General features: G+C 46.7%; 1 protein-coding gene across 1 annotated transcript in view; it reads left to right on the top strand.

Moving 5' to 3' along the window:
- The window catches only part of LOC115332852 (MFS-type transporter SLC18B1-like), a 33,658-nt gene that overhangs the window by 18,110 nt on the left and 597 nt on the right, over window positions 1-14,951 (top strand). The window contains exon 10 of the mRNA XM_029995358.3: window positions 14,120-14,213. Coding sequence (XP_029851218.3) covers window positions 14,120-14,213 — 94 coding nt within the window. The remainder of the gene's footprint in view (window positions 1-14,119; window positions 14,214-14,951) is intronic.

Genomic DNA, 14,951 nt, shown 5'->3' on the forward strand with positions numbered 1-14,951 from the left:
ATGTCAAGCAGAATTTTGTTTTGAAAGGCGGGTGTTAAGCATCTACTGGCACTAACGGATTTGCAGCCGGAATCGTAGGATCAAGCGGAGCATTTGATCAACATAAATCTAGCACGTTTCCATGACTATTCGCAACTGCATTATACTGATGAAAATAAAAAAAAAGTGTATGAACGAAAGTTACCATGTGGCTTTCTTAGAAATCACACTTGATAAACAAGAAGCAGCACCGGTTGACCAATCCATTCCGGGCAATTTAAAGTCATCGTACATCAGAACACAAAATTTAGAAAAGGTCAACTTTTTTCTGAACGGTTTCAAAATGTTCTACAAATTTTACATCATCAAAAAGAGGACGGAAATAATAGTTACCAACTAAAAAGTTAAAGCCATTACTGGTGGGTATTTCTACCCAGACATACTTGGCATAAGTTTCCAAATCCTTCCTCCGGCTGCACTGAACTGAAGACTTAACGGCCACCAGTACTCTTCCCCCAAATTTCATGCCCGTGTTAGCATAAACCCTGCCTCGTCGAAACACATTATAAGTTGGAGGAAAATAGCTGCTATCGGAAATGCCGGCACATAGCCATGTCTCGGTTAAACATATGACGTCAAAACAACTCAGTAAATTATTCGACATGAACTCACTGGACTTGGAACGGAAGCCCCGTGTTGTGGAAGAAGCGCTAAGTAGATTCACTCACCCTCAAACTCACACTCACACTCACACCAGAAAAACGGTCATTCACGTCGCGCTGACTTTCAACTCAAATTGTATTTTCGTCTTCTTTCGTTTTTCTTTTACCCGTTTTAAAATTGTCATCTCACTTCGTTCTCTTCTGTGCAAAACAATTAGCAATGTTTATCGCACATTACCTTCGAGAATCAAGAAAAAACAATTCTTTTTCCGTTAGCGTTATGGATGGACTGCTAACACAGGTGTCACTTCTTTTTATGATGTGAGCTGCCTCTATTATCTCACGTGTTAACTGATGATGGTTCTTTGCGATTATGGTGCTATTTTCGAAGTCCGCGGCGCACCCACAGTCACGGCAGTGAATGCCCAAAAGTCCTGAGTTAGCTAATCGGGTGTTGTTGTTGTGTTCCCTTAATCTGTCGTTAATACATCTTCCAGTTTGTCCTATGTACTGTTTGCCGCATGATAGGGGAAAAGAATAAATCACTCCTTCTGAGCAAGGTATGTATGGGGTTTTATGCTTTTTAGTGCAGACGGTATTAGTTTTTGGTGTGGCGTTAACTTTTTTACAAAGACCTGATAGTTTGATGGGGGCGGAAAAGACTACGTCGATGTTTGCGCGATTCCCAATCTTCTTCAGGTTATGAGAAATGTTATGAATGTAGGGGATGACTACCGGTCTCTGGTTACTGAATCTTTCGCGTGGCTTGCGGGATGTGATTTGACCTTTTTTAATCTGTTTAAGGAGACTTTCGGCGACTGAAGTTAATATATGCGAAGGATATCCCGCACTTACTATCCTAGATACTTGTCCTGTGAAGCTTGTTAGGCCTGAATGTGGGCAGGACTTGAAAATAGAGTTTTTGAAGCACTGATTAACTATGCCTCTCTTTACCAATTTGGAATGCGCCGAATTATAATTGAGGAGTGGTTGGTAATAGGTAAAATATTGGTAAAATATTTTACCAATATTGGTAAAATTGGTAAAATATTGGTAAAAGGCAAATTGGTAAAATTTATTGGTAAAATTGGTAAATATTGGTAAAAGGCAAATTGGTAAAGAGAGGCATAGTTAATCAGTGCTTCAAAAACTCTATTTTCAAGTCCTGCCCACATTCAGGCCTAACAAGCTTCACAGGACAAGTATCTAGGATAGTAAGTGCGGGATATCCTTCGCATATATTAACTTCAGTCGCCGAAAGTCTCCTTGAACAGATTAAAAAAGGTCAAATCACATCCCGCAAGGCACGCGAAAGATTCAGTAACCAGAGACCGGTTGTCATCCCCTACATTCATAACATTTCTCATAACCTGAAGAAGATTGGGAATCGCGCAAACATCGACGTAGTCTTTTCCGCCCCCATCAAACTATCAGGTCTTTGTAAAAAAGTTAACGCCACACCAAAAACTAATACCGTCTGCACTAAAAAGCATAAAACCCCATACATACCTTGCTCAGAAGGAGTGATTTATTCTTTTCTCCTATCATGCGGCAAACAGTACATAGGACAAACTGGAAGATGTATTAACGACAGATTAAGGGAACACAACAACAACACCCTATTAGCTAACTCAGGACTTTTGGGAATTCACTGCCGTGACTGTGAGTGCGCCGCGGACTTCGAAAATAGCACCATAATCGCAAAGAACCATCATCAGTTAACACGTGAGATAATAGAGGCAGCTCACATCATAAAAAGAAGTGACACCTGTGTTAGCAGTCCATCCATAACGCTAACGGAAAAAGAATTGTTTTTTCTTGATTCTCGAAGGTAATGTGCGATAGACATTGCTAATTGTTTTGCACAGAAGAGAACGAAGTGAGATGACAATTTTAAAACGGGTAAAAGAAAAACGAAAGAAGACGAAAATACAATTTGAGTTGAAAGTCAGCGCGACGTGAATGACCGTTTTTCTGGTGTGAGTGTGAGTGTGAGTTTGAGGGTGAGTGAATCTACTTAGCGCCTCTCCCACAATATGAATTCCCAACTCGCCCGAGCATCCATTCTAAGAAGCCCCGTGTGTTTTGGTAATATGCCTCCAGTGACCTAAGCATTCACAGCAGTTTCAGATTCTACCGCATAAGTTCGCGAACTGTCCAGTTTGCCGAAAATGTGATAGAAGATCGATTCCTCTGGCCAAAGTTCTGATTTGTTAACTATTTCGAAATCAGATTGATTACATGCGATATGGAGCAATGAATAGGAATGGTGTTTTGGCTTTACTTAGTGACGCTAACAGATTTACGTTCAAGAAAAGGGGTTATCAGATCCTCAATATCCGACACAAATGTGTTCGGATGTAACGTGGACACAAAGAGCGCCTTCATGGGCGGTTGGCGAGGCAACGCTTGAACCTTCTCAGACTTGGCTGTGCCGGTCGATGTCGGTGAACGTCCTTTCCGCATCACAGGAATGAAGCCGTCTTCGTCGGGCACAGTAGCAGTAGAACGAGCATCGCGTTGAAGATCAGGAACTTGAAAAGCAGCAGCGGGAACATCGCCATCCGCCAAGCTATCGTTAGGCTCGAGCGTGGCACCCTCACCCAAGGATGGCCCGTTGTACCGCCGCCTCGTTCAGTGGAGGCCGTCTTGCCAATGACTCGGATGAACGCACGGCCGCCGCAAAAGATGCGTGAGGTCTTGCAGCCAGAGGCAGTCGCTCGAGCACCCTCTTGTTCAGCAAGCCAATTTCCGAGCGTAAAAAGGTGTTTTCTGACTTGAGGTTCTTTACCTCAGCCGTCAGGACTTCCCGTTTGTAGACATGTTGTGCAGTAGACGAACCAGGTCAGCCGTTTCCCAAGGAGCCGATCCATTAGCAGTGCTCTCCGAAGGAGCACTCAATCGTGACACATTCGCCCGGTCATGCCGGTCATCGTCGGTGTCCGGACTGTCATTCGACGAAGTTCGGCGCCACCTGGTACACTCGGTGCATTTATAGGCGCTCAAACCGCTTTGCATTAGCACTTCGTATTCTGCTGGCCTACGCCGATACATTTTCAATGATATCGTCGACTGCAAGGACCCCAACAAGCCAAATACTGTTGCTTGGCGTAAAAGCGAACGGAGGACTCACCGCACACGTCCGCCGGCATCGCTGTCATTTGCCAGAATGACAGCGATGTCATCGAAAATATACAGATGAATGACCGTCCTTTAACGGATGAATCAATGTTTTACGAAATCGCCCTAACGGCGGAGCCAAGATTTGAGCTCTAGGCCTCCCAATGTCCGGTCGAGTGTGCTTATATTATGTTATTTTACATATTTATATTATATTTGATATATTATAATATGTTATATTATATTATATTCATTATACGGGCGGCGGGATACTTGGCGTTTCACTTTTCTCTCAATGGCTCCGGGTTTTTGTCTTCTAAGTCCCCTGTTTGAAATAGTTTCAGACCAAATTCCTCTTTCACCCAATTGGCTTTCCTTTCTTCGGCGTGTTTGGACGACATTGCCACACTGCCAACCACCCTAGCTTCTCCCGCTACCCAACAGCGCATGGGAACATGCCACCGGAGGCGGTTTTGGCGTAGTTGCCGGGGAGTGTGTGCAGGCAATCATAGCCCCTCTGCCGAGGTCAACATGCCTCCGGGAAGGACTTGCCGGGTTGTGGTGCGCGTGCATTGGTGAGTAAGACAACAGAGCTTTGGCTCTCGCTCTGCGCCGCGGTCATAGAGGAGCTTTGCCTTGGGCTATTGCCAGTGCCGTTGTTTTCCTTTTAGAGCGCAGCTCTTAGGGGCCCGTTCCCGGCTTGAGCGGCGTCGGCGTCGCCGTCGGCGTCGGCGTAACCAAGGTCACTCCAAGGTCACGTGACCCCCCAAGGTCATCTCAAGGTCACCCCAAGGTCACGTGACCCCCGCCGAAGTCACGTGACCTCCCGATGACGTCATCGTCACTGATGACGTCACCGGCACCCGCATCCGCATCATCATCATCACTGATGACGTCACCACTGACGTCACTGATGACCTCACCCGCATCCGCATCGTCATCGCCATCATCACTGATGACGTCACCGGCATCTGCATCGTCATCGCCATCATCACGGATGACGTCATCAGTGACGTCACTGACATCCGCATCGTCATCATCGCTGATGACGTCATCAGTGACGTCACTGAGGAAGTCATCGGAATCCGCATCGTCATCGTCACTGATGACGTCATCAGTGACGATGACGTCATCAGTGACGATCATCAGTGACGTCACTGATGGCATCATCGGCATCGTCACGTGACCCCCCCAGGTCACTCCACCCCCCCCCCCCCCCCAGTACACTTCCCTCCTCCTCAAGAGGTGCGCTCTAATTCGGTGTTACAGGGAGTTGTAAACGGCTTTCACTTCTTCTTAATGAAGATATGTCAATAAAATGTGTACCAAAAGATATTAACCCCACCGACCTGACGTCGCGCGTTTGACACGCGATGGTGAGCCGGCGGGCCATCGAGTGCTTGCGTTCTCGGCGCGAGACATCTTTTTCTTTTCGTGATGAGAGTGGCGGAAAAAGCGAGTAAACGTCCGAAAGGTTTCCCGAGTTTTTCAATAAATGTAGAAGTATAAATGTCAATAAATAAATAAATGCCAATTATTAGATTTATTTATGCAATACCCACAGTGCCAAATCAGGCATTAGAGTGGGGGGATATACATACAAAAAACAAATAATAAATAAATAATTGTCAATAAATCAATAAGTGAAGAACAACGGCACTGGCAATAGCCCAAGGCAAAGCTCGTCCATGGCCGCGGCGCAGCGATAGAGTCAAAGCTCTGTGCTCCATGTGTAGGAGAGTTCTTTTCTGGGCGATGCACGCGCACCACAACACGGCGAGTCCTTCACGGAAGTATATTAGCCTCGGCAGATGGGCGATGATTGCCTGCGCTCAGTCCCCCACAACTACGCCAAAACCTAAAGCCCCTTCATGTTTTAAAAGTAGCGCAAAGTGCGTCGATGCAAGAGGCACGTGGAACGTGCTGCCCTTAAGAAGATCATGCGGTTTTAGCGCAGCACTGAGCAAGATCAAACCTCATGTTCTTCCCAGAAGTGGCGCGCGGCACGTCTCTCGAGCATTTCCACAACAATGAATGGCGCCACTTTTCCCAGGATATGAGGGTCTTTAGCCAAAACCGAATCCCGAAGCATCTGCCCATGCGTTGTTGGATCGCGGGGGAACGTGGAGCGGTAGGCAGTGCGGCTAAGTCGGTCGAACACGCAGAAGAAACGGAAGCAAATTGAGTGAAAGAGGAATTTGGTCTAAAACTCTGTCAAAAAGGAGACGAAGTAGAAAAAAACTCAGATCCATAGAGAGAAGAGTAAAATGCCAAGTAGCCCGCCGCCCGCTGGAGCGCTTTGAGGGGAAGCGGAAGCTCCAGCGAGCAAAAGCACGAGGAATGGCGCGGAACCGCGCTGGCGTGAGCAAGATGGTGTCATCGGCTGTGTCAAGCCTAAACCCAGGAAAATCCGTGCGTCGCGTGGGCTCTAGGCTCGTGACGCATAGGTTTAAGCGAAATTCCGACCGCAACAAGTCCTTTATGAGGAGGCGCACCGTAGACGCCAACTTGTCTGGGTCATGGATTGGTACCAAAGAAGTCTATGTGAGACCAAGCCCAGGGTCCACGAGCGCGCATTTCCCTGGCAATGGCTGTGGCCAAGAGCTGCATGTAAAAGAGTGCCGGGCGTATCTTGAAGGGCATACGGCAAAAACGGTTGTAACGGCGGCCTACTCTAAATCTGGTCAGGCTGCAGGAGAAGGGATGAGCCGTAATATGGTAAAAGGCATCGCCAAGGTCGAGCTTCACCACATATGCTTGGGCCGGGTGGGGGTTTGCTTTGATGGCCTGAGTTAACGGATTAAGGCGGGACGGAAGTGCCGGGAGGGAAGGAGTAAGTGCGGCGCAGCCTGAAACAAACGGGACTCGGTGGTTTACTTCGGTACAAGAAAAACGGGATTGAGGTACTAACCACGTGAGGGGTGTTAGATGATGGCCGCCGCAACATGTTCGTTACGGCGGCACTGATGGTGGAGACCTTGTCAGGGGGAGAGGGGAAGGCCGTGAAGCAGCAATCCTTCGTGCAGCGATTGCGAGGCGCGCCCATGTCGGTCGGACCATGAAGACTGAATGCCTCACTAAACACTGCCCAGTCGACTCGAGATGCCTGCTGGGTAGGGCGGACTGGCGGCGGGGGTCCCGTCGCTCTCGACTTGTAGGCAGTGCTACCCAGGTCCGACTCGGAGCCTTCGACATAGCTTTGTTTGTTTGTAGTGTGCTCGTTTCTGTTTGTGTGGTTTTCCTTCTCGCCATTGTAGGTGTCGAAGGGGCCGTCATCGGTGTGAAGCTCTATGACACTGTCGGTCCTGCTGAGGCCAGGATTGGCTTGGTGGTGGTGGCCGTTGAGTCCGGATCCAATGGGTCGTTTTCTTCTGTCCAAGGCCAAGCATGGGCAAGGTCGGCCGAGACGCGCAAGCCTCGCAAAATCCTTGACCAAGACGCCAGCCTCGCAAAATACGCGGGCGAGAACGTCCTCGATTGGGAAAACATTCAGGAGCGTTGAGAAGACGACAGTGCCGTCAATGACGACACTGGTCGGCACTGTTGTGTCTAGAAGACCCAGTGTCGCTGCCGGACTCAGTTGGGATTAGGGGGCCTCTTTTACTTGGTACCTTGGTGGTATCTGGTGTTCGCGGGGGCACGATACGTGCCGCGTCCGCGTCGAGGCTGGTTGAGTAGCTGGTAGGGCAGCTCTCTGAAAACCTTGAACTAGAGCATAGACGTCTGGGATTAGATAGCCGTCCTCCAGTCCCTTCTCGCGACTACGTGGAAGAGTTCCAGTCGATTGAAAATGAGGTGCTATTTTTCATGGAGCATGACGTCCCAGTAGAACTGATACGGGTGAAGATTCTTTATTCATTCTTTATTCATGAAAAACCCGCAGCGCCTATACAGGCATTCTTGCAGGGGGGCACAATGCTTTAAGAAAGAGATCCACAGTCTCGCGGCACAGCACTTCCGCCGGATGTTGGATCTCGTGGACGTCTCCCGTGAATTCGGGTGTTCTGGGCGAGGTCGCTCAGAATGTCCTAGGCCTGACGAGCCCTCGCTCCGGGGATGGGCGGTGGGAGCTCCACCGCAGGTAGTTGGATCGCGTTGGTGAATCCGGTAGGAATGATCCCCGTAGAAGCCATATCTCCAGCGGTAGTAGGGAGAGGGCGCCGGCGATGCTGGAAGCGGTCTCGTGGCGTGTCTGCGGATATTCGAGTGCGCCGTGTTTACGTTCAAGTAGCTCGCGTTCCAAGTTTTCCAACAGGGACTGTAGAGATTGCTGGCCGTGTGGGGCGAGACCGGCTAGGGCGTCGGCGATTTGAAGCAGAGCTGCTCCCAAGGTTTCGGCGAAGGAGCCAACAATTGGCTCCGCTGTCCGTTGAACGAGGGGGGCCACGTCATTGGCAACCCAGTGTGTTGGCGCGTTCGACGATGCGGCATCGTTCTCCTTGCCTTTTTCTCTTTTCAAGTTGAGATTCGTGGCAGTGTCGGGTGGCTGCCAATTGCTTCAAAAAAGGGTGTAGTCATCAATGCCTTTAGTTCCTAACCAAATTAACTATTTATTTACATATGTACAAGATTACTTAAGATGAGGGCCAGTTCATGGAGCGCCGGGCCATAGCTGCTGATGCTGTTCGTCATATTCGTTATCTGTGCGCGTGTCGCGCCGCTCGTTCATCGTGGATCCTGCCTCGCTCCTTGATGCACGAGCAACCTCGCGGTCGGGGCGGCGCCCTATGCGCGGACTGTGCGCCTCGCGCTCCCTCTCTCTCTCTCTCTCTCTCTCTATATATATATATATATATATATATATATATATATATATATATATTTATTTATTTATTTATATAAATATATATATATATATATCCTCCTCGGAGACCACGTACGATGGTGTGAAGTGCTCGTGTTGTATACTCAATAACGTGGCTCTTGATTCTCGCAGATGATGATGATACCGTGTCTCTAAAGCTCATAAACAAAGACTACTACATGTACACGGGGCGAGACAAACAGTGGGAGGATTTTTGGAGCACAAACGAGCACGTACCACGTGACACTAAGCGTCGTACCGCGTTCCACGCGGCGGCGCGTGTTTCCAGAACGCCTCCGATTGGATACATTTCGTTTCTTGTGCATTAATAAGGCAGGTAGGAAACGCCAGAAAGCCAAGGTGGAGTGGTGTAGTGAAATAAAGAAAAGAAAAAAAAAAAGGAGTGGTGTAGGGGTTAGCACACCCGACCGGACCTTGGGAGGCCCAGAGTTCAAATCCTGGCTCCGCCAATTTTTGGCTTTCGGCGGGTTCCGGCTTTGATTCATTGGATTAAGTACGGTTCATTCATCTGCACATATTCGTTCATATATATATATTGTAACAGCGCAACTTCATCACCATCAACATCCACACTATCATTACCATCTACAACAGCGCACCGCCTGCACGGGAGCTGTGTGTCTTATGCAGGAGCTCGCGGGGCAGAATTGCTCCAGGGCTCGGCCAGTAAAGCCGGTCTTTTTTATCTCCACTTTGTCTTTCTTACAATATATATATATATATATATATATATATATATATATATATAGGTCAAAGATGCGTACTCTCGGAGTTACTAATTCGAAGTTTATTACGACGTTTCGAGCGGGGAGCGGTCCCCGCTCGTAACGTCGTAATATACTTCGGGTTAGTAACTCCGACAGTACGCATCTTTGACTGATTAACTTTTCCCGGTCCATTGTTTTCATATTTACCTTACTTCACACAGACACACACACACACACACACACAGACATATCTATCTATCTCTCTCTCTCTCTCTCTATATATATATATATATATATATATATTAAATCCGTCAGTGACATTATACAAAACGTCAGTGAAAAACCTTCTACATTTTTTTCTTTCTGTGTTCCACAATCGCCCCTAGCGACACGTTTCAGATAAAACTAATACCGGGTTTGGTTTCCCCCAAGCTCTCTACATGATCGTCAATTTACCTCATTTCTTCATACTGGCTACTGCAGGTCAGGACCGCCGGCGGTTTTGAAAAATCGAGTTGGATGGACATCTCAGAATTCTACCTTATTAGTTAATACCTCGAAGGCGACACGTACTGAATACATGTAGTAATTGTAGGGCTGTGGCAGGTTTAGAAATATAGACTTTTCATTATAAGCTCGACCAGTGATTTCAACGAAGTATTCTTAATCCTAAAGTTAGATTAAACTGAAATGTATTGCCAGAGGCACCACTCGCCGAAGGTAACTCTGTCGAATGGCCACGACATTTCAAGATCCTCCTCGAGGTTAAAGCTAATATTTTTATTTTTCGGGTAATATCGGGTAATATTGGTTGCCGGTAAATAATCTGCGGTTACAGTTTCGGTTTTTATCAATTTCAAATCACGGTTTTGTTCGGGTTACGGTTACTGAACAAATTTCGTTCCTAAACGGTTTTCGGTTTCGGTTACGGTTACGGTTTGAGTCCCCGATGTCATCACGTAAATCCCGTTGATATACATTTGCCCGCTACATCTGTTTTATGCGCACTCTACAAGAACGTACTAAACTGGCGCCTAGCTGATGACAAGTGAACTAATCTCAAGGGAGGGACTGACAGGCGTCTGCTTGCAATGAACGTGCATTTTTTTTTTCAAATAATAAAAATGCTGAATTAAACAAAAAATAAAGTTGACAAACACCTTTGAGCGGCGGATTGATAAAATTGCTCGGGATGAGCGCATTAAAGGAATACTAAACCGAAATTTCGAGCTCACAAGACAGGGCTCGAGCGATAGGCGGGACGCAGCAGTAACCGAAGACACGACTCATGCAGCGATATCTCTAACGGATGGCCGTATTTCAGAAAAAGAAATGCGCGAAAGAATGGCCGTATTTCAGAAAAAGAAATGCGAAAGAAAGGCCGACGAGACATGTGACGTCGCGATTTTCATTCTCTCACCTCCTCGTTTCTTCTTGTCAATCAGTCCACGCGTGATCGCGTCATTCTTTTCCAAAAATACGGCCATCCGTCTTAGACATCGATGTATGAGTGAGGTCTTGGAGTTGCTAGCGTCCCGTCCAATTGTACTGTGGCCTTATCTTGCGAAACCCGAATTTCGGTTCAGTATTCATATAAGCTTCTAGTATTTTTGGAAAGAAAATTAAGGGAAAGAGACGTTACTTTACGATTAGGCGAGTACTTTTCCGCATACTGTTCTAGTTCTGCACATTGTGGGTTGAGGGAAACACCACGAAATCGTTCAATAAAACGCTTTGAATTTCCTTTACACGAGGCGTGTGAAGCCCAGTACAGACATTTACAACGCGTATTACTCGGGGAAAAATGCTCAGCCACTGATCTCTGGGCGCGTGCCCAGCGTCTGATATAACACGAAACAGAACAACAGCGCATTCCCACAAGGCTGGCACAGCCCAGCTGACAATGATGGCAGCGCGCATAAGGCGATTTTTTTAAAGGGTTCATTGGCGAGGAGATCAACCTATAGGCGGCGCTACGTTCAGCTTGTTTTCCCCAGATTTTTCTGTTTACTAACACAAGGCACGTGCAATGGATTCCTTACTTCATCGTTCTAAATTGAGCACGGGGAAAAGATCGGGCCCGGCTTATGCCCAATTTTCTCCCGCGTCCACGTTTGCCTTCACTGATTCAACAAGAGCCCCAGCCAAACGCTGCACCCGCGTTCGGCTTGGTGTGTCAAGCGCTGCGTCAATACACAAATAATATATGTTGTTGTTGTCCTCATCGGCGTAATTTTCCATTTATCCCACTTGGGGCACGGCGGTTGGATCTGCTACCTTTTTTTGCGGTTTCCATGTCTCTTAGGGTTCGGGCAAGCAAGCGGGCACGGAGAGAGTAACTAAATATCAGTGCGTCATATTTTAGCCTGACGACACTGAAACCTCCTCCACCGACGAGGGCGACCCGCAGTACCAAAAGCGAGCAAAATGGGACGTCTTTGGTCCTGGGCTTACTACTGGTCAGAGCCGCTAACACCTTCTTTTTAGTCGAAATACAAAATATAAGCGGCGTGACCGTTTCAATTATTTATAAAAGTAGATTTTGTTCAGTATTTTAGATCAGAAAAGCAACGAATGCAGTTTATAAAGTACGGAAACAAGAAATGACCCGTCGAAATACCAACCACCAAGCGGTGAAAAAGGCGGCGCATACTAGAAATGAGTAGAGGGATCAGGCGCGACGCGGAAAGGTCTCGGATGTACGCGGCGGCGCTGCGGTCGTATGGACAGGAGGATTCGACCGGCTCCGAGCGTTCCGAAGGCCTTCTGCGATTTGGCCGTTTCGCGGTAAGGCAGTGCGAAGTGGCTCCGATTCTGAAGTAATCTTTATCCCGTGTTTGCTGTCGTTTGTGGCCAATGAAGTGTCATGCGGAATTAGTGTTTAATTGCACGCACAGCAAATGCAATGAGAGCCGCTCTTGCCGCCCGCTGCATACAGCCTATCCAGAACATGCTTTAGTGGCGCCCTCTTGCGCCGTCGACAAGGAGTGCGGCAGTCATGAGCGCTCGATGAGCTCACTACCCCTCCTCTAGTTCACGGCCACTCAAGCAACCAAGGACGTCATGAGGGACGTTACTTTTTGGTTGTTTTTGTAATATTAATTTTCCTATAACTTTTAAAACAAAGCGAGTTTCGGGAGAAAAGTTTCATTAGGTTACTACGTTCAGTGCGCTCAGGTTCGGTGCAAATTAAAAACCAGTAAAAAAAGTCTTTGCAGGGCCCCTTTAACAATAAATACCTTAATAAACATGAAATACCGGACCGATTCGTTTAGACTCTTTCAATTATGCACTTCTGTACGCTGCCATCTTTGTCTTACCGGACTGCGAAGGGCGCTTTAAGTATGTTGTCCATAGCTTTCATAAGCGGTATGCCACACGTCGCGCCTGCGTTCGCAGCCCTGTATATTAACATTTCTCGCCTGCATGATAAACGAAAGAAAGGTCTTAAAGGGGTCATGAAACGATTTTCCTACTTCTTCCTCCTTAGCTTTAATCCTCAACTCAAATGCGAATTGTGAAATCATGTGGTCGTGACATTCCTTCGGCACCGGTGCGATGACTCCTAGCTTCCACCGTGCTTTTTATGGACACCATAGAACTTGTCATTCCCTAGTGACAATAAGTTTCGTTAGGGCACTCATTGGCCACGAACGCGAATCCAAATATTCGTCGACGGATTGATTGTTGACGAGCGCATACGTCCGAGTGACGCAGTTCTGGTGTCCAATCCGTGAGCTGGGCTCTGCTGACGTCAGTTTGGCGCCGGTGACGCGCTTTTGGAACCGCGGATGTATCATAGTGAAAAGGCGGAGAGCTTTCGAAGGCAAGAACGTACAAAATAGTCCGCTATATTTTCAAATGTTCGTACCGAAAAGCTGGCTTTTGACTTTCTAGCATCTTTCTTTTGGCCAACTAAACGATATACGATTAGTAAAGTCCCAATTTAAAATCATTCATCTCAATCCAAAATTTGTTTCATGGCCCCTTTAAGCTGCGATCTGGGTTTTATCGCTTGAATTTCTTATTATAAAAAAAGGTCAAAGTCGCATGTTTTGTTTGAAGAACAGCGCGCCTTTAATTCGATGTGTGCTCATATTGGTACCAACTCATAATTTAAACAAACAACCCTATCAATCTGATTGAAAAAAAACTCACCGGGTGTGAGTCAGCGCGTTTTTCAAAAAGAAGAAAAAAGAGCGATTGTATACAACAACACAAGCCTTTTTTTACACTGCTTCGCTATGGACAGGAGATACCAATAGTTCTTTTTTGTTAAGTCAGCTCAGAAAATGAGAGGGGGGTACGTCGTCGCGCCTGATGAAAGGCATCTTGATGGTCACGCATTCTCTGGGTCAAGAAAATCGCCAACCTCTTTTTCCAATGATACTGCGCTATTATTGCAGCCTAAATTTGATCGCCCTTCTAGTGAATTGAACCTATTGATAGCAGTCCCATGATTGAGTTTTGAGCGCACCGTACGGTTCAGTCTGCCTATAATATTGAGCTTGGATATAATGGCGCAAACAAACAAATCGTAACACATGGTTCACCACTAGTATCTTTTACCGTAGGATCCTGATTAATATCGCTTTTTTTTGTTTCGTGTTATTTACCGGTATTAGTGAGTGCTATATTAACGCGCGCAAAAGCCTTGCGTACACATAAGATGCGTCGCCACCACCGTGCATCAGAAAAGCCAGAACCGTATTTCGGATGGCACATTGCGACGACTCTATGTTTTTGCGCAGGCAAAACTTTTGTGTCAGCTGTTCTCAAACTCGCTATTATTAACTATTCTATATTGTTTTGCCTTTTGCGTTTAGCGGCTTAATTACACCACCCTTGGCCGGTTACGTCGTCCAGGAAATTGGATACAGAAATGGAACCGCGATCATGTTCGTACTGTACGCCGCGTGGGTAAGTTTTTTAAAATTATTTTTGTATCTCCTTTGTGCACATTTTTTATGTTCAGTATGAGTGGTGTTTGTTTACGAATTATGGCGTAAGTTTCCATGGTCATTCAAATTTGATTCGACCATATATCGTGTCAATAACCCGTTCGGGTTAACCCTCTTTAATAGACACTTTCAGAAATTCAGTCGGGCCACATCATTACCTATCAACACCTAAGTGCGTATCATTTGTACATGCTGATGGCTGTCTGTTTATGGTTTATAAAGTAAGAGTTTGAAGACAGACACCATGCGGAGCGTGAAATCGCCAGACATTAGACCACTGTATTGTTGTTCAACGTTAGTGTGACTGGACTTGTAAGCTCTTGTGCGCCACCCATCTGAGGATGCATTTTGTGAATCCTTGGAATACCCGGCTTCGGCATGCGCCACAGTCCAGAAAGCCCATGCCAATAAAATGTGAATATTATCAAGAGGTCTACTCAAGTAGGCGCCTCGAGCGGAGTGGTGATTTCTTGACAACATTCAAATTCACACCAATATAGAAAGAATTGTACAGCGAACAATTCCCTAACTTTGGTACGTCTGCTGTTGCCGAAGAAATACTAGATTTTAACCGCCATTTGCGTACACACAATTATAAAGATATCTAAGGCACTCTATGTCACTAAATTTCTTAAACGGTCTCTTGAGAGGACGCACAGACCATATGCAAAACGATGTGCTATCTAGTGTGCTTAGT

The sequence above is a fragment of the Ixodes scapularis genome, unplaced genomic scaffold (assembly GCF_016920785.2).
Source record: "Ixodes scapularis isolate PalLabHiFi unplaced genomic scaffold, ASM1692078v2 PGA_scaffold2__306_contigs__length_199485367, whole genome shotgun sequence".
Taxonomy (NCBI): Eukaryota; Metazoa; Arthropoda; class Arachnida; order Ixodida; family Ixodidae; genus Ixodes; species Ixodes scapularis.